At 41.7% G+C, this 24,855-nt stretch overlaps 1 protein-coding gene across 2 annotated transcripts in view; it reads right to left on the reverse strand.

Annotated features, from left to right (window-relative positions):
- The window catches only part of LOC122790085 (protein eva-1 homolog C-like), a 659,115-nt gene extending 634,508 nt beyond the window's left edge, over positions 1–24,607 (reverse strand). For both annotated transcript variants that reach the window (XM_044057647.1, XM_044057646.1), the window contains exon 1: positions 24,494–24,607. In XM_044057647.1, the coding sequence (XP_043913582.1) occupies positions 24,494–24,514 (21 nt within the window). In that variant the 5' untranslated portion in view covers positions 24,515–24,607. The remainder of the gene's footprint in view (positions 1–24,493) is intronic.
- Between the last annotated feature and the right edge of the window lie 248 nt (positions 24,608–24,855).

Here is a 24,855-nt window from a genome sequence, read left to right on the forward strand (position 1 = left end):
CAGTGTAAAGGGGGAAGTCCAGTCGGTCACGAAGTACCCATTTTCAGTGGCGGCCCGGGGAGAAAAGCTCCATAGGCAGTACAATCAAGGTTGCATAATGCAAGAGGTAAAATACAATGTCCAAAACAATCAGGAAGATGTGAAATGCAGAGTATACATAGTAAGAGTGCAAACACTTTTTTTTTTTTTTTTTTTTTTGCTTTAGGTAATTACATATTTTCATTATTTTCATACTTACAGTCAACTAAAAGTCAGCTAAAACCATTTTGATGGAAAATAGAAATGAAATAAGAGAGCAGATTGGTGCTGGAGTATAGAGGGCATTAGTGAAAAAAATCTCTTGGATTTATGTAATGTGAAAGCAAGAAGTTATTTAGTATTATAATGTAATATAAGGAGTCTGTGTAGGGAGCTGGGGATCTGCATGCAGTGATACATGAAACAGGAGGGGAGGGTGGACATTACTTAGTATTACAATGTAACAATGTAATATAAGGAGTCTGTGCAGGGAGATGGGGAGCTGCAGGAACTGATATAGGAGAGGAGGTTGGACATTACTTAGTATTACAATGTAACAATGTAATATAAGGAGTCTGTGTAGGGAGCTGGGGATCTGCAGGCAGTGATACAGGAGGGGAGGGTGGACATTACTTAGTGTTACAATGTAATATAAGGAGTCTGTGTAGGGAGATGGGGACCTGCAGGCAGTGATACAGGAGGTGAGGGTGGACATTACTTAGTATTACAATGTAACAATGTAATATAAGGAGCCTGTGTAGGGAGCTGGGGATCTGCAGGCAGTGATACAGTAGGGGAGGGTGGTCATTACTTAGTGTTACAATGTAATATAAGGAGCCTGTGTAGGGAGATGCGGACCTGCAGGCAGTGATACAGGAGGGAAGGTTTGACCTTGTATAGCATTACAATCTAACAATGTAATTTAAGGTATCTGTGTAGGGTGATGGGGACTTGCAGGCAGTGATACAGGATGACAAGCCTTATCTGCAAGGCCATGGAGCGTATTATCATGGAACATAAACAAAGACATTGGCAACCTTCAAACACTGGACCCCACCCAGTTTGGGTTTGTGAAGGGCCGATCTTGTCTCCTGAACCTGATTGACTTCTTTGAATCAGTCTCCAGAGCCATGGACAAGGGTAAGGTGGTCCACACAGCCTATCTAGACCTTGCCAAGGCCTTTGACACCATCCCCCACTCTGGAATCATAGATAAACTTACTAAGTTGGGCATTAATCCCTATGTCACCCAATGGGTTGCTAAATGGCTTACTGATAGAACCCACACTGTAAAAGTAGCCCACTCCAAATCCAGCTCCAGACAAGTGACAAGTGGAGTACCTCAGGGTTCAGTCCTGGGGCCGCTCTTGTTTGGCATCTACTTCTCTGAAGTACAGGTCAACACTAAGGGACTCTGGCTAACAAAGTTTGCATATGACTGCTAACTGGGAGCCATTATTGAATCCCCAAATGATGTGGATACTCTACAAAAGGGCCTTACAGAAACAGATGCTTGGTGCCAGAGCCATGGGCTCAAGCTCAATGCCAAGAAATGTATTGTTATCCCCTTTGGGAAAAAACATGTATCCATGAATTACCATATAGGTGGCAGTACACTAAACACAGAAAGTGTGATAAGAGACTTAGGGACACAGGTGGACAGTGGTCTCACCTTCGATAACCACATCGCCACAACAGTCAGGAAATCCTTCTATGTGGCACACCTCATCACTAAGGGCTTTTCATCCAGAAAAAAGGAGGTCATTGTCCCACTGTACTCATCCCTCATTAGACCCATTATAGAATACAATGCCCCATTTGGTATGTACCTCTCAAGACATCTGCAACAACTGGAAAGGCCTCAGAAATACCTCACTAAAAGAATCACAGGCCTAAAGCTGATGCCCTACGCTGACTGCCTTAAAAAACTCCAGCTATACTCTGTCGCATATTGTCTACTCAGAGGCGATCTCTGCTTAACATACAAGGCCATGTCAAACCCAGAGCTGTTGGACATGCTACACTTAAAGAAATCCCAGTCCCTCAGAGCTACACACTCCAGGGATCTAAACCTTGTCATCACAATAAACAAAACATGCTGGAGGGATAGGTTCCTGACCCAGAGACTCCCCAGACTCTGGAATAGATTGCCCATACATGTCAAGCAGAGTGCCTCTTTGGACCTCTTCAAGAGGAACCTTGACGATTGGATGGGAGAAAGGAAATTCACCCCAGGGATCACTTCAGTCGCCCTGCTACACAGGGATCCAGGAATGTAAATAATGTGGGAAGAAATAGCCAGGGACTTGTTATGGCTAGGCTTTTATAGGTCCTAGGGCTGATAGCCTAGTACCAACGTATGAACCTATGGGAGGCTGGAAATTACTTAGCATTAGAATGTAGCAATGTAATATAAGGAGTCTGTATAGGGAGCTGGGGATCTGCAGGCAGTGATACAGGAGGGGAGGGTGGGCATTACTTAGCATTACAATGTATCAATGTAATATAATGAGTCTGTGTAGGGTGCTGGGGATCAGCAGGCATTGATACAGTAGGGGAGGGTGGATATTACTTAGTATTGCAATGTAACAATGTTATTAAAGGAATCTGTGTAGGGAGCTGGTGATCTGCAGGCAGTGATAAAGGTGTAGAGGGTGGACATTACTTAGTGTTACAATGTAATATAAGGAGTCTGTGTAGGGAGATGAGGACCTGGAGGCAGTGATACAGGAAGGGAGGGTGGACATTACTTAGTATTACAATGTAACAATGTAATATAAGGAGTTTATGTAGGGCTGGGCATCTGCAGGCAGTGATACAGGATACAGGAGGGTAAGGTGGGCATTACTTAGTATTACAATATAACAATGTCATATAAGGAGTCTGTGCAGGGAGATGGGGAGCTGCAGGCACTGATACAGTAGGAGAGGTTGGACATTACTTAGTATTAAAATGTAACAATGTAATATAAGGAGTGTGTGTAGGGAGATGAGGCCCTCAGGCACTGACAGAGGAGGGGAGTTTGGACCTTAAATAGTATTACAATGTAACAATGTAATTTAAGGTATCTGTGTAGGGAGCTGGGGATCTGCAGGCAGTGATACAGGAGGGGAGAGTGGACATTACTTAGTATTACAATGTAACAATGTAATATAAGGAGTCTGTGTAGGGAGATGGGGACCTGCAGGCAGTGATACAGGAGGGGAGAGTGGACATTACTTAGTATTACAATGTAACAATGTAATATAAGGAGTCTGTGTAGGGAGATGGGGACCTGCAGGCAGTGATACAGGAGAGGAGGGCGGACATTACTTAGTGTTGCAGTGTAATATAAGGAGTCTGTGTAGTGAGCTGGGGATCGATCTGCTGGCTGTGATACAGGATACAGGAGGGGAGGGCGGTCTCTACTTAGTATTACAATGCAACAATGTAATATAATGAGTGGGTGTAGGGAAATGGGGACCTGCAGGCACTAATACAGGAAGGAGGTTGGACCTTAGAGAGTATTACACTCTCTGGTCTCAGACTGGATCTACCTGACAACATCGACAGTGCATAACACCAACAACGACATCACCAACACCACATAATCGACAATTCACAAACACGACACCTCATACACTCAACACATCATAACAACAACCAACAAACAAAACAAATCCCCTGTCCAAAAACCACACACACAACACAAGCACACCAAAATCCTAACAAACAAACACTAAACCTTACATACACAACTATCTACAACCCTAACCGAAACCCTAACCCTAAGGTCCGTCACTATCGTACACTCACCTAACCCGCGCCCTAACCCTAACTCACTTAACCCGCCCCAACCAAAAAATATCACTACTGCACCCTTACCTAACCCGCGCCCTAACCCTAACACACTTAACCCACCCCTATCCCTACACACCGTCAACATCGCACACTTACCTTACTCGCACCCTAACGTCCATCACTACCGCATACTTACACATCCTTTCCCCATCTCGGTGTTCTCCGTGTCGGCATTTTCATCCGTCGGTCTTCTGACTTGTCGATCTTCTGGCGTCTGTGATTTTGTTGTCGGTCTTCTCATCTGTCGACGTTCTCAGGTAGACCCCTCAGACTACCTCTTTACTAACAACCTCCTTTCCAGTACTCAGCATGGTTTCCGACCAAACCATAGCACCACCACTGCCTTACTCTCCTTTACTAACACTATCCTTCAGCATAAAAACAATGACTATCTCTCCTCTGCTACTTTCCTAGACCTATCTAAAGCATTTGACATGGTCCCACACAAACAGCTTATGTCTGTCTTCAGTAACCTATCCTTCTCACAATCGGTCACTAACTGGTTTCAGAGTTACCTGTCTGACCGCCAACAATCCATTGTATGGCAGAATGACATATCTCCCCAACTACCTGTCTCCATAGGGGTTCCCCAAGGATCCATCCTTGGACCCCTACTCTTCTCTGTTTTCACCAATAATCTAGCCTCTACCACCAAACATGGCACACTCATACAATGCACAGATGACTCAACCATCATCTGCTCAGCCCAGTCCCTACCCAAACTGCAAAAAGTCACACAGGAAGCCTTTTCCTCTTTTGAAACTTGGTTATCCGATGCCCAATTAATACTCAACCCAAACACAACTAAACTACTCCTCTTCCAACCCACCAAACATACTCAAAACAACTCTCACTTTAACATCACAGCAAAAGATAACACCACTATATACCCAACTGAACACACCAAATTGCTAGTAGTGGAAATAGACAATAAACTAAAATTTGACATTCACATATCCTTGACCATAAAAAAAGTCCACAATAAACTAGGAGCACTATACAGAAATAAGCAACTTCTCACCAAAGCAGCAAAGATTTCAATAGTAAATTCCCACCTTATCTCCACCCTACTTTATGCCTGTCCAATATATACCAACCTAAGGCAATGCGATTTAAGCAAAGTAGAGACCTGCTACAACAAAATCACCAAATTTGCCACAGGGGCATCCTACTGTAGTCACCAATGTCTCTCACTTGCTGAACTGGGCTGGCTTGAACTCCCTCACCTCCTTCAATGGTATCAACTCTCACTTGCCCACAAACTAGTAAATCATCCACTAAATGTCCCATCCCTCCAGAATCTACTCCAACCCTATCACACCATCAGACCACTAAGATCCAGCAACAAAAATCACTTGCAGATCACTAAAGCCAATAACTCTGCTGGTGAAGCACTATTCTCTTGCACCATAGCCAAATTATGGAACTCCCTCCCACCCACAATTACCTCCATACCATCATGCAGCCACTTCAAAACTTTACTAAAAGCGCACCTAAAAACATGCTGGCTATGCTCTTGCAACTCCCACTCTAATATCACTCACCCCAGCCAACCACTATCTTTATCTCCACTCCACTAACTACCTTGATTATAGCAAGCTCAGATGCTCATAAGCCAGTACTTATTATACAGCAGGAAATTCTTCTTGTAACATTTGTTAATGCCTGTTATGTACTTCACAGATAAATATTCTAGTTGTCTACTGATGTACTATGTTCTTCATCTGTAAATATGTTGTAAGTAAATGCTATGTAAACTGTTAATCGCTATGTAATCCAATGTAACTACTATGTGTTTATTTTAACTGTGGAGCTTTTCTCCCCAGGCCTCCACTGAAAATGGACCTACGTCCAGTCGGACACTCCCGGTCAAGAAATATAAATAAAATAAAATAATAAAATAAAATAAAATTACAATATAACAATGTAATTTAAGGTATCTGTGTAGGGAGCTGGGGATCTTCAGGCAGTGATACAGGAGGGGAGGGTGGATATTACTTAGTATTACAATGTAACAATGTAATATAAGGAGCTGTGTAGGGAGCTAGGAATCTGCAGGAAGTGATGCAGGAGGGGAGAGTGGACATTACTTAGTGTTACAGTGTAATAAAAGGAGTCTGTGTAGGGAGATGGGGACCAGGAGGCAGTGATACAGGAGGGGGGTTGGACATTACTTAGTATTACAATGTAACAATGTAATATAAGGAGTCTGTGTAGGGAGCTGGGGATCTGCAGACAGTGATACAGGATACAGGAAGGTTAGGCTGGAAATTACTTAGTGTTACAATGTAATATAAAGAGTCTGTGCAGGGAGATGGGGACCTTCAGGCAGAGATACAGGAAAGGAGGTTGGACATTACTTAGTATTACAATGTAACAATGTAATATAAGGAGTCTGTGTAGGGAGATGGGGAGCTGCAGGCAGTGATACTGGAGCGGCAGTTGGACATTACTTAGTGATACAATGTAACAATGTAATATAATGAGTGGGTGTAGGGAGATGGGGACCTGCAGGCACTGATACAGGAGGGAGGTTGGACCTTAGATAGTATTACAATTTAACAATGTAATTTAAGGTATCTGTGTAGGGAGCTGGGGATCATCAGGCAGTGATACAGGAGGGGAGAGTGGACATTACTTAGTATTACAATGTAACAATGTAATATAAGGAGTCTGTGTAGGGAGATAGGGACCTGTAGGTAGTGATACAGGAGTGGAGGGTGGACATTACTTTGTATTACAATGTAACAATGCAATATAAGGAGTCTGTGTAGGGAGATGGGGACCTGCAGGTAGTGATACAGGAGGGGAGGGTGGACATTACTTAGTGTTAGAATGTAATATAAGGAGTCTGTGTAGGGAGATGGGGACCTGCAGGCAGTGATACAGGAGGGGAGGGTGGATATTTCTTAGCATTACAATGTAACAGTGTAATTTAAGTTATCTGTGTAGGGAGCTGGGGATCTGCAGGCAGTGATACAGGAGGGGAGAATAGATTTTACTTAGTGTTACAATGTCATATAAGGAGTCTGTTTAGGGAGATGGGGACCTGCAGTCAGTGATACAGGAGGGAAGGGTGGCTATTACTTAGTATTTCAATGTAACAATGTAATATAAGGAGTCTGTGTAGGGAGATGGGGACCTGCAGGCAGTGATACAGGAGGTGAGGGTGGACATTACTTAGTATTACAATGTAACAATGTAATATAAGGAGTCTGTGTAGGGAGATGGGGACCTGCATCAAGTGATACAGGAGGGGAGGGTGGACATTACTTAGTGTTACAATGTAATATAAGGAGTCTGTGTAGGGAGATGGGGACCTGCAGGCAGTGATACAGGGGGGAAGGTGGACATTACTTAGTATTATAATGTAACAATGTAATATAAGGAGTCTGTGTAGGGAGCTGGGGATCTGCAGGCAGTGATACAGGATAGAGGAGAGGAGGGTGGACATTACTTAGTATTCCAATGTAACAATGTAATATAAGCAGTCTGTGCAGGGAGATGGGGAGCTGCAGGCACTGATACAGGAGGGAGGTTGGACATTACTTAGTATTATAATGTAACTATATAAAATAAGGAGTCTCTGTAGGGAGATGGGGACCTGCAGGCACTGATACAGGAGGGGAGGTTGGACCTTAGATAGTATTACAATGTAACAATGTAATTTAAGGTATCTTTGTACGAAGATGGGGACCTGCAGGCAGTGATACAGGAAGGGAGGGTGGACATTACTTAGTATTACAATGTAACAATTTAACATAAGGAGTCTGTGCAGGGAGATGCGGACCTGCAGACAGTGATACAGGAGGGGAGAGTGGATATTACTTAGTATTACAATGTAACAATGTAATATAAGGAGTCTGTGCAGGAAGCTGTGAATCTGCAGGCAGTGACACAGGAAGGGAGGGTATACATTACTTAGTGTTACAATGTATTATAAGGAGTCTGTGTAAGGAGATGGGGACCTGCAGGCAGTGATACATGAGGTGAGGTTGGACATTACTTAGTGTTACAATTGTGACAATATAGTATAAAGAGACTATGTAGGGAGCTGGGGATCTGCAGGCTCTGATACAGGAGGGGAGGATGGACATTACATAGTGTTACAGTGTAATATATTGAGTCTGTGCAGGGAGATGGGGACCTGCAGACAGTGATACAGGAGGGGAGAGTGGATATTACTTAGTATTACAATGTAACAATGTAATATAATGAGTCTGTGTTGGGATCTGAGGATCTGCAGGCAGTGATACAGGATACAGGAGGGGAGGGTGTACATTACTTAGTATTACAATGTAACAATGTAATATAACGAGTCTGTGTAGGGAGATGGGGACCTGCAGGCACTGATACAGGAGGGAAGGTTGGACCATAGATAGTATTACAATGTAACAATGTAATATAAGGAGTCTGTGTTGGGATCTGGGGATCTGCAAGTAGTGATACAGGATACAGGAGGGGAGGGTGGACATTACTTAGTATTACAATGTAACAATGTAATTTAAGGTATCTGTGTAGGGAGATGGGGACCTGCAGGCAGTGATACAGGAAGGGAGGGTGGACATTACTTAGTATTACAATGTAACAATGTAATATAAGGAGTCTGTGCAGGGAGATGGGGACCTGCAGGCAGTGATACAGGAGGGAGGGTGGACATTACTTAGTATTACAATGTAACAATGCAATATAAGGAGTCTGTGTAGGAAGCTGTGAATCTGCAGGCAGTGACACAGGAAGGGAGGGTATACATTACTTAGTGTTACAATGTATTATAAGGAGTCTGTGTAAGGAGATGGGGACCTGCAGGCAGTGATACAGGAGGGGAGGGTGGACATTACATAGTGTTACAATGTAATATAAGGAGTCTGTGTAGGTAGATGAGGACCTACAGGCAGTAATACATGAGGTGAGGTTGGACATTACTTAGTGTTACAATTGTAACAATATAATATAAAGAGACTATGTAGGGAGCTGGGGATCTGCAGGCTCTGATACAGGAGGGGAGGGTGGACATTACATAGTGTTACAGTGTAATATATTGAGTCTGTGTAGGGAGATGGGGACCTGCAGGCTGTGATACAGGAGGGGAGGGTGGACATTACTTAGTGTTACAATGTAATATAAGGAGTCTGTGTAGGGAGATGGGGACCTGCAGGCAGTGATACAGGAGGGGAGGGTGGACATTACTTAGTATTATAATGTAACAATGTAATATAAGGAGTCTGTGTAGGGAGCTGGGGAGCTGCAGGCACTGATACAAGAGGCGAGGGTGGACATTGCTGATATCAGATTTAATATAAGTAAATGAAATAGAATGAAAGATGAAGCTCAGAATGGCAAGGTGTTCGTGAATGACAAAGGAGGAAGAAATGGCGGTGGAGTCACTGCTTTATATCACAGAAGTTTTGATGTGATTTCAGAGATGAAGGACAATACAAGTATGGGTAGGGCAGCAGGTTTAGTCAGATTCTGGGGTCCACGTTTCCCCAGACATATCAATGTAAATTGATAACTTATGAATGACAGCATGGAGGAGTGTAATAGGAAAGTGGCAGGCCTTACTGAGATCTGAATCCGCCAGAAACAAGCAGTCAGGTTGAAAGTTTTAGGGTAGAGAAGAAATGGGAGATGATTGAGGTGTAGGACTATAGGCAGTTTAGCAGAGTAGTGCAGGAGGACATCAGAAGGAAGTTATTTATAGATTTGGGCAAAAACTAGACAGAAATGTGCAGGGATGTACAGGTGATGCGGCATTAACAAACCGTGATCATACAATTGTGTGGTACAGATTGGAGGACGGCGAAGGAAACGGTGCATCGTTTTCACGGCCTGGATTATGTGCAGGGATGTACAGGTGATGGCGGCATTAACAAACTGTGATCATACAATTGTGTGGTACAGATTGGAGGACGGCGAAGGAAACGGCGCATCGTTTTCACGGCCTGGATTATGTGCAGGGATGTACAGGTGATGCGGCATTAACAAACTGTGATCATACAATTGTGTGGTACAGATTGGAGGACGGCGAAGGAAACGGTGCATCGTTTTCACGGCCTGGATTATGTGCAGGGATGTACAGGTGATGGCGGCATTAACAAACTGTGATCATACAATTGTGTGGTACAGATTGGAGGACGGCGAAGGAAACGGTGCATCGTTTTCACGGCCTGGATTATGTGCAGCTGCGGAATGGGAGGAGCAGCTCCTCTCTACTTCTTCTCTATTTTAGTCTGTTATCCTTCTCACGTTTTTAATTTTTCCAAGTCTTTTGGGTTTCTAATACTATGCCGGGAATGGACCCCATTTCTAAGTTAAGCTACGATTAAAGTTCATGAAATTAGTATTGTTTCACTCTTTGATGTTAGCTAAAAGTGCTCTTTGCAGCACCTGCAATGTGCTCAGTAATGACTCCTTCTGCAATTCGTACGGTGTTACATGTACTGGTAACATATCTAAATATGATCGTAAATTCTTTTTTATAAGACCAGCGGCTACTACTACTATGGGAACTGTCTGGGTATCTTTCTTCCACATGGCTCTCATTTCTGCTTGCAGATCAAGGTATTTTATCACTTTGTGTCTCTCTGTGTGCAAGACACTGTAGTCACTAGGTGGGGCGATTTCAATGATCAATGCTACTTTTGTCTTCTTTTCTTGGACCACTATATCTGGTTTTCTAGCATCTATCTTTTGGACTGTTGGTATTGGGTGAGCTCATGTGATGTAAACTTCATCATTTTCTGTGATTCTCTGTGGCTCATGTTAACAGTGTTTTTCAGCCACTTCAATACATAGGTGACTCTATTGTCAGACACACTGACATCCCGCTCACCAGGCTGAACAAGGAGAAGGTCACAGTGAGCAGCCTGTCTGGCGCTAGGATCTGCCACATAACACAAGCACTCAGGTCACTCCAAGGCAAGTACAAATATGACTCAGTCATTGTCCATGCTGGTGTGAATGACCTGAGACGTACCTCCCTGGACTACATGAAAAGAGACATAGAGGAGCTCTCTGAGCATGTAGCCCAGGCTGGTATGACCCTGACCTTGAGTAGCATCTTACCCTCACCAAGAATGATGCCACAGTATGAAGACAAGATGATCAATTTCAACAATTGGCTTAAGTATTGGTGTCATTCAAAGGGGATCCAATGCCTGTCAGCTTGGGATGATATGCACGACAAGCCACGATGCTTTGCTAGGGACGGCTTGCACCTGTCACCCCTGGGCTTTCGGATATTGGCAAAGGCTCTTGCTACCCCCATAGTGCCTTTTTTAGGCAAGGCTCAAAAGACAAACCCACCTCCATAGGTATCACAAGGGATAAGAAACTAAGAGTAATGCTACTCAACGCTAGAAGTCTAAACCTCAAGATGCATGCACTTGAAACTCTCCTTAGCATGGAGAACATCGATATCTGTGCAGTAACAGAAACCTGGTTCAGGGCTCCCGAGAGCACCCCAGCACTACCAGGTTATACCTCATACCATGCTTTTCGGCCCCAAAACTTGGACCGAACCACAAAAGGAGGGGGAGTATCCATATTCATCAAAGATACCCACACCTCCAGGTTGGTGGCAAAGCACGAAGCATCAGAGACTATCCATGTGCAACTAACAGTGGGTAAAACTGCCTTCCAGTTTATAGCCTGCTACAGACCACCCTCCCAAACCCAGAAACCCCACTCGGCCTTCCTGAGAACACTGGAAAATATGAAGGTCTCTCCAAACACCATTATATTGGGTGACTTCAACTGCCCAAACATAGATTGGGAGCATTACTCCAGCTCCAACACCCTTGCCCAAAGGTTCCTAGAATTCATAAACTCAAATGCTATGGAACAATTTGTTACCACTCCCACAAGAGGGGAAAACATACTGGACCTGATCATCACCAACATGGGGACTCTATGCTCCAGACCAGAAGTGTATCCCTCACTGGTAAGATCAGACCATAAACTGATCTCACTGGATATTCACATCCTGGCCCCACCCCCTGCCCAGAAAACCACAGTGAAAAACTTCTCTAAAGCAAATTTCACACTCCTCAAAACTGAGGTGGAATCCTTCAAAGCCCCCGGGCCTGTGGAAAATACGGCCCAGACCGCAGAATCCTTTATAAATGCATTCTATGAACACCTTCAGGACTGCATGGATCATGCAATCCCAAATAAAACCAAGACCCAATCCTCCAAAGGCAGACGACCTGTCTGGTGGACCACAGCCATAAACAAACTATACAATAGAAGGAGGAAGCTACTACATGATAGAGCAAAATCCCAAAAAGGGAAGGCATCTCTGATCAGTATTAGCAAAAAACTAAGGGCACTCATAAAATCGTCAAAGGCCAGCTTCGAGAGAAAAATTGCACAGGACACTAAGGATAATCACAAGGCTTTCTTTAGTTATGTTAGGAACCTGGGTGGGAATTCCCAGATATGCTCAGAATTAGTCCAAAATGACAAAAAATACACTGATCCCACAGACATTGCCAACATCCTAGCTGACAGGTTCAGCGCAAACTTCTCCCCCCCCTCCCCACTGAAAGGGCAAATATCTATCCCAGCAGAGTGCTGCCCCCCTGACATCTCAGATGCTCAGGTGGGAGCCGCCCTCTCCAAAGCAAAAAACACAGCATCAATGGGACCAGACAGTGTCCCAGGCTGTGTCCTACATGAACTCCAAGAAGAGCTAAACCCAAACATAAAACTACTGTTCAATCTCAGCCTTACTACAGGATATGTACCCAAAGAGTGGCGTACAGCAACAGTGGTCCCTCTCCACAAAGGTGGTGCCTCAATGGACCCTGGAAACTATCGTCCCATAAGCCTGACTAGCTTGGTCTGCAAAGCTATGGAAAGGATCATCATGGACCTCATAAATAAAGATATTGGGGACCTACAGACACTGGATCCTACCCAGTTTGGCTTTGTTAAGGGCAGATCCTGCCTCTTAAACCTGGTTGACTTCTTTGAAACAGTCACCAAGGCCATTGACGAGGGGAAGGTGGTCCACACAGCCTATCTGGACCTCACAAAAGCCTTTGATACAATACCCCACTCGGGCATTATAGATAAGCTCACTAGCTTAAATATAAACCCCTATGTCACGAGATGAGTTGCAAACTGGCTCAAGGACAGAACCCACATGGTTAGAATTGCTGGAGCCATGTCAGACTCCAAACCAGTTACAAGTGGCGTCCCACAAGGCTCAGTCCTGGGACCTCTCTTGTTTAGTATATATTTCTCGGAGGTACAGGCCAACACGGAAGGACTGTGGCTGACCAAGTTCGCAGATGACTGCAAACTGGGTGCCATAATCGACTCTCCAGCCGACACAAGCATCCTCCAAAAGGGCCTCATAGAAACAGACAACTGGTGCCAGAGCCATGGCCTCAAGCTAAACGCCAAAAAGTGTATAGTCATCCCTTTGGCAAAAATAAAGTGCCCACAAATTACCACATAGGTGGTAATCCATTAAGTACAGAAGAAGTAATTAGGGACCTGGGGACCCAAGTTGATAGCAATCTCTCATTTGACAACCACGTGGCCAAAGTGGTTAGAAAACATTTTATATAGCCCACCTAATCATGAAGGGATTCATATCTAGATTAGGGAGGTCATCGTGCCTCTTTACTCATCCCTCATCAGGCCCATAATTGAGTACAATGCCCCTTTGGGATGTACCTTACCAAACACCTGCAGCAACTGGAAAGACCCCAAAAGTACCTCACCAAGAGGATCAAAGGGCTCAAATAGATGCCATATGCTGCCCGGTTAAAGAAACTCCAGTTCTACTCAGTGGCATACCACCTGCTCAGAGGTGACCTGTGCCTGGCGATAAGGCCATGTCCAACCCGGAATTAAGGGACATGCTGCACCTCAAAAATCCAAATCCCATCGAGCTACACACTCGAGACTTGAACCTTAGCACTGAAATAAATAGGACATGCTGGAGGGACAGATTCATAACCCAGAGGCTCCCTTCACTCTGGAATAAAATCCCAGTCCAGGTTAGGCAGAGTCCCTCATTGACTCTTTTCAAGAGGAATCTTGATGAGTGGATGGGAGATCGTAGGTTTACCCCGGGTATCACTTCTGTGTCACTGTTAGACAGAGGCACAGTATACTAACCTCGAAAAAGGGCATAGCAAAATTAATTTAAAATGGGTGGTGAAAGCCAAACATACTCTGGCTAGGCTTATAAATGCCCTAGGGCAGATAGCCTAGTATGAACCTATGAACCTATGAATCTATAATGGGTTAATGGCAAGACAGAATAGCAACGGTGACAGGGAGTCACCCTGGAATATCCCCCTTTGAATTTTTATCCCTGGGATAATAATTTATCCTTTATCATGGCTTAATTGCAAAGTGGTCATGGTTACTGTAATGTAGTCAATTAGTGTAAATTGTATCTTATACATTTTTAAGCACTCTTTTATCTATGAATGTGGGATACTATCAAATGCTTTTTTGTAGTCAATCCATGCCATACTTAGATTCTTCCCCTTCTTACAATTCTCCACTATAACTTTGTTTTACAACAAATGGTGTTGTGTTCCATATGACTTTCTTTTATTGCCCTTTTGTTCTACTGCCATAATTGAGTTTTCTTCTAAATGACTATAAACTCTGTCGGCGTCAATTCCCATGTACATTTTGTATGTCGTCGGAAGACAAGTTATTGGTCTATAATTTTTAGGGTAGCTTGCAGGTTCACTCTTAAGTAAGAGCATTGTTTTTCCTGTTGTTAACCAGTGCGGTGTGTGTTCGGGGTGCACATATAAATAATTCTTACTTATGGCTAAATGCTCGTGCAAAGAAGTTAATACTTTAAGCCAAAAGTTAAGTACTGCATCTGGGCCTGGGGTTTTCCAGTTAGAGGCTTTTCTCAACTTTAATTCAATCTCTCTGTCTGTTACTTCATCCCGTTTCATATCCTGTACCTTTAAACTTCTTATTCTTTCTTTTACTTCTTCTATCCATTTAGCATCTTTGTTATGTTCCACAGGGTCTTCATAGATACTTCTCTAGCATGTATCTACTTCCTCTTTTTACGGCGTTCTATTAATTCCTTTTACCTTATTTCCCAATTCTCTATAAAACTTTTTTGGGTCATCAGTAAGTTGTTTATTTTGTGCTTTTCCCTTATATTTATCTTCGTATCTTCTAAGTCTTTCCGCCTGTTTTGAAATTTTTAGTTTGTTTTCTCCAGTAGTGCATAATCGATCCTGGTCTGTTCTAATACAGCACATTGCTTCTATCTTTCTTAATATTTTTGTTGATATATTCCCTCTTCTGTAATCTTCTAACAATGATACTTCTTGTCTTAACTGCTTTATAGTTTTCTCTAGTCGATATTTCCATGATGGTATTCGCTTTCGCCCCCTCTTTTCCTTCACTACCCTATATTCCTGTGGTAGAACTTTATCAGTTATTAATTTAGCTGCACAGTAATATATCCTGTTTACTTCTATTATATCACATGGGTCTCTATGGACAGTCCTAATTACTGTGTTCATTTGTTTTATTAAGCTTCTGACTTTTGGTGTTTTATTAACCTTCTGCAGTCTATTTCTCTCATTGATCTTGATATATCTATGTCCATTAAATCAAGCAACTCTTCTTGTAACTCCTTTTCTTCCAAACTGAGGGCACATCCCCTGTTTCTGTTCCCTGCTGGTATTCTATAGAAGGTTCTATACCATCTTCCTGTGGCACATTCTCTTCAGTTTCATCTGTTGTTCTGTCATATGGAAACTCACTAGTCTATCACTCCTCAATATTGACTGCTTCAGAGTTTCCACAGTTTCCTGTTCCTTCCCTTGCTGTCTAGCTTCAAGTGTACATTTATACTGGTTTCCTGTGGAAGGCTCCAAAGTATCTTGATATGGCACCTGACCAGTTACTTCCTGTTCGACTGGTTTCCCCTTAATTTGGATGTCCATTGCTCTATCCTGTTGTGGTGCTTTCTGAATTAGGTTTTCTACACTGAATCCTTCACTTTGCAGCTGTTCCATAACCACAGTTTCTATTTCTTTGACTTTTCCATTACTAATCTCTTTTTCTACTTTTCCTCTTAGTCTTATTTTTTGTATTGTAAAGTGTTCCATATCCGGATTCCTTTGCCTGTATTTTTCTTCAAATATCTTTGGTGCTGCTCTTTTTGTATTAGTTAGTTTTGCTTTCTCCTTTGCATAAATATTACACCATATTAAATCTCTTTTCCTTTCCATGTCCATATTTCTTCTTCGCGTCTCCTGATCTTCTTGCGTTTCCTTATTCTGGGGACTCACTCCATCATGCTGTGATGTAGTCTGTGTTAGACCTTCTACATTAAATCCTTCACTTCGCAGGCACTCCATAACTTCAACTTCTATTTCTTTAACTTCTACTTTACTAATCATCTTTTCCACATTATATCTTTGTGCTTTTAGTCTTTTTATTGTGAAAATTTCCATATCTGGATGCCTTCTCCTGTATTTTTATTCGAATATCTTTGAAACTGCCTTCTGTATATTAGTTAACTTGGCTTTCTCCTTTGCATAAATATTGTACCATATAAAATCTCTCTCTCTTTCCCATGTCCATATTTCTTTTTTATATTTTTCAAAATATCTCTAGGTTTTGTTGTTTATATTTTCTCCCTTCCTCAGGGTCTTATTTTGCCAAAGAGATCAAAGTTACTTGATCTATATACTGTTTTTCGAAAATCTGTTGTACTAATGAAAGCAAATTTTTATTTGAAGCTTGTAACAATTTTTCCTGTGAAAGTATTTTTCTTTCCTCTAATTTCAAATATATTTTTTATTGATTTTGCTTTAAGACATAACACAATACAAAGACGATTGCGGTTATAACAATACATTAAAACAGCAGGTATCATTCAAATAATATTTTTATTTATTTTTTATTTGCAGTTGGTTTACCAGGATAGTCCACTGGGCCAAAGAGAACCCGTTTTCAATGGAGTCCTGGGGAGAAAAGCTCCAAAAACAAGTGGCAAGGTTACAGTAAGGTATTTGGTTACAATTTATTTACTATGGAGTAGTAAAAATGAAAGGAAAAAGTAAACTTTGGAAATACAGCAGCCTAGTGTACAAATATCCAGATATTACAATCTGTAAAGCAGAAAACAAAATGTTTACAACATAGAAACTGAGAAGCTTTTACAACGTAGGGTGGGTCACACTGGAGATACCTTTCATGCATTCAGGTTAAATAGCTTAATACAAGCAAGATCAGGCTCTATGTGCTTAGGAGAGTAAGTGGAAATTCCCAGTATGAATAGGGAAGGAGATTATGTGGGGTGGGAGCAGGAGCATTCCCACTGGGATAGTAGGTGTGAGTGAAGGGATTTTTTTGAATGAAAAGTGATTTGAGATAGTACGAATGGATGGGGGTAGGGAGTTCCAGAGACGAGCTAGACTGTAGGATAGGAGATTTTTTTTCCTGGGGGACGAATTGGTTTATGCAATTCAATTAGGTTTTGGTTGTTAGATCTTAGTATTCTATCAGGGAGGTGCATTTTAAAGGTAGAGGAGAGGGAGGGGCAGTGGGAAAGGTTGAAGATGAGCTTGTGTGCAAGACTCAGTTGCACGTAGGTGAGGTGATTGGGTAGTTCTAACCATTTTAGTTTGTGTAGAGATGAACAGTGGTGTGAGGAGGACTTATGGGTGGTAGCAAACTTGGCAATTTTGTTATAGCAAGAGGAGAGTTGTGTTTTGAGTGAAGATTGTAGGTTAGTTAGGAGTGGGGCTCCATAAAGGAGGGAGGGGATGAGAAATGTGGTAGAGAGGGTGAATTTAGTGGAGGGTGTAAGATAACAATTCTGTCGGTAGAGCATGTCAAGTTTTTGGTGTTTTTTTTATGTTTAATTGAAGGTGGGAGTTGAATTTAAGCTGACTGTCAATTTGGACCCCAAGTACTTTGGCCTCAGATACCAGTTCAAAAGATGTATTGTTATGACTAGTAATAGAAAAAATACTTGGATTGAAAGAGGTAGCTTTGGAGGGGGTGAATACCATTAATTTGGTTTTGGAAGCATTGAGTATAAGGTGATGTTTTTTCATCCATTGTTCGGTGGTTGAGAATGCATTTTGTGTAAGCTTTAGGAGTGTAGGGATGGAGGTAGCAGAACAAATAATAGTTGAATCATCTGCATATTGGATAATTTTTGTAAAAGGGATGGAGTTATGGAAATCGTTTATGAATATATTGAAAAGAAGGGGACCCAGTATGGATGCCTGGGGAACACCGGTTGGGGTGTTGATGAAAGGGGAGGTGTCTTTTTTCCATCTTACTGCTTGATATCTATTGGATAAGTAGCTAGTGAACCAGTTCAGAGAGAAGGGTGACAAGTTAAGCTTGGAGAGTTTAGTTAGGAGTAGATTGTGGGAGATAGTATTGAACGCCTTAGAGAGGTCAAGCAGGAGAGTAGAGATGATGTGGCCAGAGTCCCAGGCTTTGTTCACAGGTTCCAGGAAGGAAAGAAGGGTGGTCATAGTACTGTGACTGGGTCTGAAACCATGTTGTGTTGGAGTTAGTAGGTTATTGTCTAAGAGGTGTGGTAGGAGTTGTAGATGGATACACTTTTCTAAAAGTTTAGAGATAGGAGATAGGATAGCTATGGGATGGAAATTAGTGATATTGTTATTGCTGCCACCTTTGTGCAATGGTACAACAAAAGCCTTTTTCCAGATTTGGGGTCCTGAGCTTTCTTGAATGGAACGGTTGATTAGAATGTTGATGGGGTAGGCAATGGCTTCGGCAGCTATGCTGAGAAAGTATGAAGGAATGTTACCAGGGGCATTAGAGCATGGTTTCAGTTTCTGAAGCAGTTTTTTTATGGTAGATGCGGTTATAGGTTTTAGTGAGAATGGTGGAGATGGGGGGGGTGGTTTGAGGATGTTGATGATGGAGAGGAGATAAGAGGAGAAGCAGAGGTAAGGGGTGTAAAGTTGGTAGAGGAGGATGGGCGTGTAGTGGGGGTGTGGTAGAGTTAGAAGATGGAAAAGATGAGGTTAGTTTGGAGATAGAATCAATGAAGAAGGTGTTGAATTGAGTGGCCAAATCTATGTCTGGAGCATTAGGGTCTGGGCTGGGGTTATCTGGTTTTCTGGGATTAAGGAGCATGGAGATACCCTTCCAGGATTTTTGAGGGTTTGTTTTATTGTTGTTTTGGAGTATGGAGAAGTAATTCTGTCGATCAGAAATAATGAGCTTTTTTACTTTGTTTCTGAGTGTTTTGTATTCATTTTGAGTTGGGGGGGTCCTGTATTTCTGATATGATGACCATGCTTTATCTCTGAGGTGCATAGTTGCTAGTGTAAAGATAAAAAGAGTGCAAACTGGCGTAAAGAAATGGATGAAATTGTCAGGAGTTAAAACACTCTTTCCTTTCTTAAAATGAAGTCTGAGTATTTTGGACGAAAACGCAAGTTGTTAACATAAGGCATTCATGCTGTTTTGACCGAAGTGTTTTAATAAAGGAAAGAGTGTTTTAACTCCAGGCAAGTTCATCCATTTTTTTACGCCAGTTTGCACTCTTTTTTATCTTTACTAGTGCTGTTGGGAGTGCTTTCTGCAACTTTTGTTTTAATAGTTGCTAGTGTGTTTTTTGTTAGCCAAGGGGCAGTTTTGTTTTTTATTCTTTTTGTTTTTATGGGAGCATGGTGCTCTAGGAGGTTTAAGAAAGTTGAGTTGAAGTAGGCGACAGCTTATTCAAGGGGTAGAGTTTTTAGGGTGTTACAGTTGATTGCTTTTAGAGAGGTGGAAAAGGTAGTGGGGTTGAATTTTTTAATATGTAGGGGTGAGGCAAGTCAATGTGTGAATGTGGGCAAGTGGTCACTAAGGGAATCAGGCAGGGTGCTACTATTTGAGAAATAATGAGGGTGGGAGACTAATATCCAGTCTAGGGTACTACAACTGGAGAGTTTTTTTGAGGGCCGGGTTATGGAGTTGATCAGCTGGGAAAAATTGTATAGGTTAATGTTAAGTGGGTTTGTGGGAGACTGTATTGTGGACCAATTGATATTCATGTCTCCCAAAAGTATAGTTTCATTGTTAATGTTAACAAAAATCAAAAAGTCGACAAAGCAGCTGAACAAAAAAATAGATCAAAAAACTGCTCAAGGCTTGGAAAATATGAAACCATGGACGTGCGTTTGATTTAAGGTGGACCGAAGAAAAGGTGGACCACTTGTTGTTAGGTCTGCCAAACAGTTGTTTTCTTTCAGTTTTAAGAAAAATGGAAAAAGCAGTGCCCGTACTATATGCATTGATGTCACGCTCCAGTTTTTTGTTCTTTCTCTCAGTCAACAACCTTTCATGCTCTTCTATCTCTTTTAAAAGTGAAACATGTTCATTTCTTTCGCTGAACTTAATATGGAGCTTTGATACAAAACTGTCTTCAATAGCCACAATTTTATCCTTGATTTCTCTCATCATGTTAGAATTGCGTTCTATCAATAGCTTGAGGAAAGTAACCCCCGTATTGTTGAAAAAGTGTTCCAGAGTCTTAAAGAATGGATCAGTCACTGAAACACCATTGGGGCATTTGAAAAACCTCAAGCCTTTCGGAACTATATTTAATATTTATCTGTTAATGTTGTTGGAAAGCCAGGAGAGGATGTCCTCGAGTGTAGAAATATTGTCACCGGGGAGAATGTAGAGGGAGGCTATACATATCTGTTTGTGTTTATTTACTTGAAGTAATGCCAGGAGTAGTTCTGCATTATTGAATTGGGGAGTTGGTTTGTTATAAGGGGTAACTGATAAGGAGGATAAGTGTAGAAGGGCTACTCCACCTCCTTATTTGTTGGTTCTGTCTTTTCTGATTATAGAGTAGTTGGGTGGTATTATTTCAGAATCTTTTATATGCGGTTTTAACCAAGTTTTGGAGATGGACAAGATGTCTGGTTTGTTATATGTAAGCCAGGCATGCAGATTAGGGATTTTGTTAACTATACTTTGGGCATTTAAGGATGTGAGTAGTATGGATTTATCTGTTGAGAGGGGTGGGGAGGGGCCTGGGTTGGGGTGTATGTCTCCTGATAATAGAATGGAAGTCAGATATAGGATTAGGTTAGAGAGGTACTTTGTCTGCTTAGAGTCAGGGTTGAGCTTTGCTAGATTTATGAGGGATGTGTTAGTTGCTGAAGGGATAGGATATTTGTGAGGAGTAATAAGTTTATAAGGGAAGAGAAGATGATGTTGTATGGGGTATAGGCATGGGGATATTGGGAAGTATGAATATAAGACAGGTGGGCTAAGATGGTTTGTAATATGAAAGGATGGAGTGTGGTTGGAATTAGTTGGCTGGGTGAGGTAGTAGATACAGGATATGGTGAGGAAAAGTAGTAGTGGGTTAGAGTAGGATAGGGCTTTTGAGAACATAGTGAGACAGGTTACTGAGAGTAGGTATGTTGTGACTGGCTAGTTTACTAGGGCAAGAAAGTTGTAAGTTTGGGGAAGAGACTGAGAGGGGAGGTAAAGTAGAGTGTTGGTGAACGTGGGAAGGAATAAGAAGTGGGTGTGGAAGGGTGGAGGTGACTAGGTTGGGGCAGGGTGATGGGTGTGTCTATAGGGTATAAGTGTAGAAGTACTGGGGCGGGTGGGAATTGAGGGCAGGGTAGGGGAGCAGAGTTAGCCGGCAGGGCGAACGGAGTGGGTAGAGCTGAGGGAAGGCTGAGGATGAACAAGAACTAATAATAATAACTATCTACAATATATACAGTAGTGCTGTTAGAGGATAATTCAAAACTTGAGGGTAGTCATACTAAAGGGAAAGAAAGGAAGTATGCAGGTGGTAAGGTATTGTGTCCATACAAAGTATATAAGCCTCTATTAAGTGAATAAAGCAACCCTGTCCAGTTGTCTTGAGCTTCAGAGATGAGGGGAATTTAGAGAAGCGGTGGTATTTAGGTGAGGAGAGGAAGGAGCATGTGAAAGAGGAGCAACAGGTAATAGTGCGTCATCCAATATTTTGATAGTTAGTTATCAGCCAATAGTTCAAAAATGACCTCCCAGAATTTTTGAAAGTATGTGCGCTTATGTGCATTCGTAATAATGACCTTTTCAGATGTAATGTATTTAACAGCCAGATTTCTGAACCCACTCCAAGTCATTTTAGAGTGATCTAACCAATTTTTGGAGATATAAAATTTAACTAGAAGGCACAGTGTAATTAGGAAGTGAAATCTTAATTTTGAAAATTCAAGGTTAGTAATGTGTAATACAGCCATTTCCCAAGAGAGCACTGATTTGTGGTAGCCCATCTTTTCCAATTTCACCTTTAGAGAGCACCAAATACTGTGTGAGTAGTGGCAGAATCAAATTATATGTAAGATATCGGCCTAGGGGAAAGAATAGCAGGGACAGGCAGTGTAGTATAGGGTGTTGTTAATCACAGGAGTGTAGTATAGGGTGTTGTTAATCATGAATTGAGTATCGATTAGCTTTTTGAAAGGGAAGAAAACGAAGGTATATTTAATAGCTGAAACTTTCTGTTCATCTGGTAAAATAATCCCTTGTCGATCCCAGAATTTTGTATGTACCAATTTATCTTGAAACCTGATTGCATCTATACGTTTATGAGAGAGTGACAGCATATTCTTATTGCTTGATAAGACCTGGATCAGATTAGAAACCTGTATGAAATCATGGACTGGAATCGTGAGGTCTTGAATTAGAGATGTAATAAACTCCCTGAATTGATCTTTCCTCTAATTTCTCTCTTAATCGTTTTGTATATCTTGGGTCTGGAAATTCTGGGCTTTTTTACATAATAGTAACAATGCATCATTTCTTTCTTATCCTCAATAGTCCCCTCTGTCATCTTTATGACTCTTCTTTGGCCAATCAGTTTTTGTCATTTTTGTGGACTACTACATCCTCCCCCTGAGTCTGGCCTGGCCTTATTGTAAGAACGTTTCCATATTTTGAGGATTCTACACTGTCATTATTTTCCACTCCTGGCACCAGTGTGCCTACAAGGACTGAACACTTTTTTATCCTGGGTCTTGTGCACCCAGCTATCTTTTTTATTTTTGATTTACTTCTGTCCATGATATATGCTATATAAATACAGTCTATATATCAGTGTCGCCTTGCTGAGATTTTGTGAAAAACAGGGTCCACTTCACGAATGTACTCACCAAGACATGAGGATGAATTCAATTTCAGCAGTACTACCCTCCTTTGCTTGCTGACTTTTCATCTCTCCATCTGGATCCTTCTCCCTTGATGTGTCTGTGGATGATATTATAGCAATAACCCTTGCCTGGGTGTGGGTAATGCTGGATTTACCCACGGTTGGTGTGGTTTAGTCACAAGGGCAAAGTCTGAGTGGCCAAACATAGCCAACCGTGGGTAAATCCAGCATTACCCACACCCAGAAGTGGGTTATTGCTATTATACAATGACATTATTTAAGAAAAAAAATAATTACTTTTCTTAAATAATGGCATTGTATAATGCCTCCTTGCTGCCCTTCCACAGCTGTCTGGGTATTCTGTGGCAGTTCTGATGTACTGTGCATGCATATATTTACACAGTACATCAGAGCTGTGGGCAAAAGCAACAGAGAAAGCAAGATATCTATTGCTTTTTAAAGTGTCTCGCTATGTTAAATGGGTTTAACATAGTGAGACAACTTTAAAAAAAGCAACGGAGATTCTCTGTTGCTTTTTTTAAAAGCTGTCTCACTATGTTTACCTCATTTAACATGGCGAGACAGGTTGTAATGAGCAACGGAGATCTTGCATTCTCCGTTGCTGTAAAAAAAAAAAAAAGAGTTAAGTCCGGGCGACCACACCTTTTTCCATTACTATAACTCTGATTTACAACGTGCACGCTGACCAATCAGCGTGCACGTTTTGGAATATTAATGGGGGGGGGGGTTGTTGTATAATCTAAATTAATTCACCACAGCCCTTCTATTATTTCAACTGCCAGAGCACTTAGCCCAGGTAGTCCTAACAAGGTATATTCCATCTCTGAATAAGGAAATGGCTGACATGGGCTAAAATCAAAGAAAACACATAGGAGAGACAGTTACATTGGCCAACACACCTTCCTGCTGATTAAAACAGAGTGCAGTCTCTATGGCACCTAAGCTTCCATGCAAGAAAAAACATTCTGTTAATTTAAACTAATTAGTTAGCTATTATCTTTCTTCATCTAGCCTGTTCAAACTTTGCTTTTTGCACATCTATTCTAAACAACTTTTTGATATTCCTAGATAAGCAATACTTCTTTCCACTACATTTATGACATTTTTTTTCAGTATGACAACCTGGTTTAATCTTTCTTCAGAGAGTGATTTCCTCCGCTGGAAAACTCTCCCTGTGCAACACCTCTTCCTAATTATACTAAACCAGAACTTCCACAAACAGGAAGGCAGAACTTGTGAATGTTCTGTTTTCTGTGAGTCTGTGTGGTTAAGCCACCCAGAGTGTGCATGTCTGTATGTATGTGTGTATTTATGTATGTAAAGAATGCTTCTTTATGTTTTTCTCTTACATTTCTGTCTACATTTTACTAGTCTCAAAATTTACAGTTTGAAAGGAAACAGTCTTAAAAGAATCTAATGCTCAAAAAAACATAAACGTACAAATAGACAGGATACCTGATTTGCTGTTGGCGACATACAGTTGGTATTTTCCTCAGATGATATAATGGGATTTGGGCATAAATTTTCACCAGATACTCTTCGTCCATAAAATGCAGACAGAATGCTGATGGACGTTTTGAAAGGACATGTTACTCCAATCTGTTCACCATCACAGGCCTGAGCTGTATGGTTCTTTAATGCCTTCAGCAAATAACCTGCAATAGAAAACAAACCATTATGGCAAAACCCCTTCAGTGACATAGTGACTGTATTTTTTTTTTCTATCCATCTCCAATAAGTGACATACCATGTTTGAAAGTTACGTATATCTGCAAATGTGCATCCAATTCTCCAAGTGTGGCAAGAAATCACACTTC

The sequence above is a fragment of the Protopterus annectens genome, chromosome 15.part0, assembly GCF_019279795.1.
Source record: "Protopterus annectens isolate FY-2018-M chromosome 15.part0, PAN1.0, whole genome shotgun sequence".
Classification (NCBI taxonomy): Eukaryota; Metazoa; Chordata; order Ceratodontiformes; family Protopteridae; genus Protopterus; species Protopterus annectens.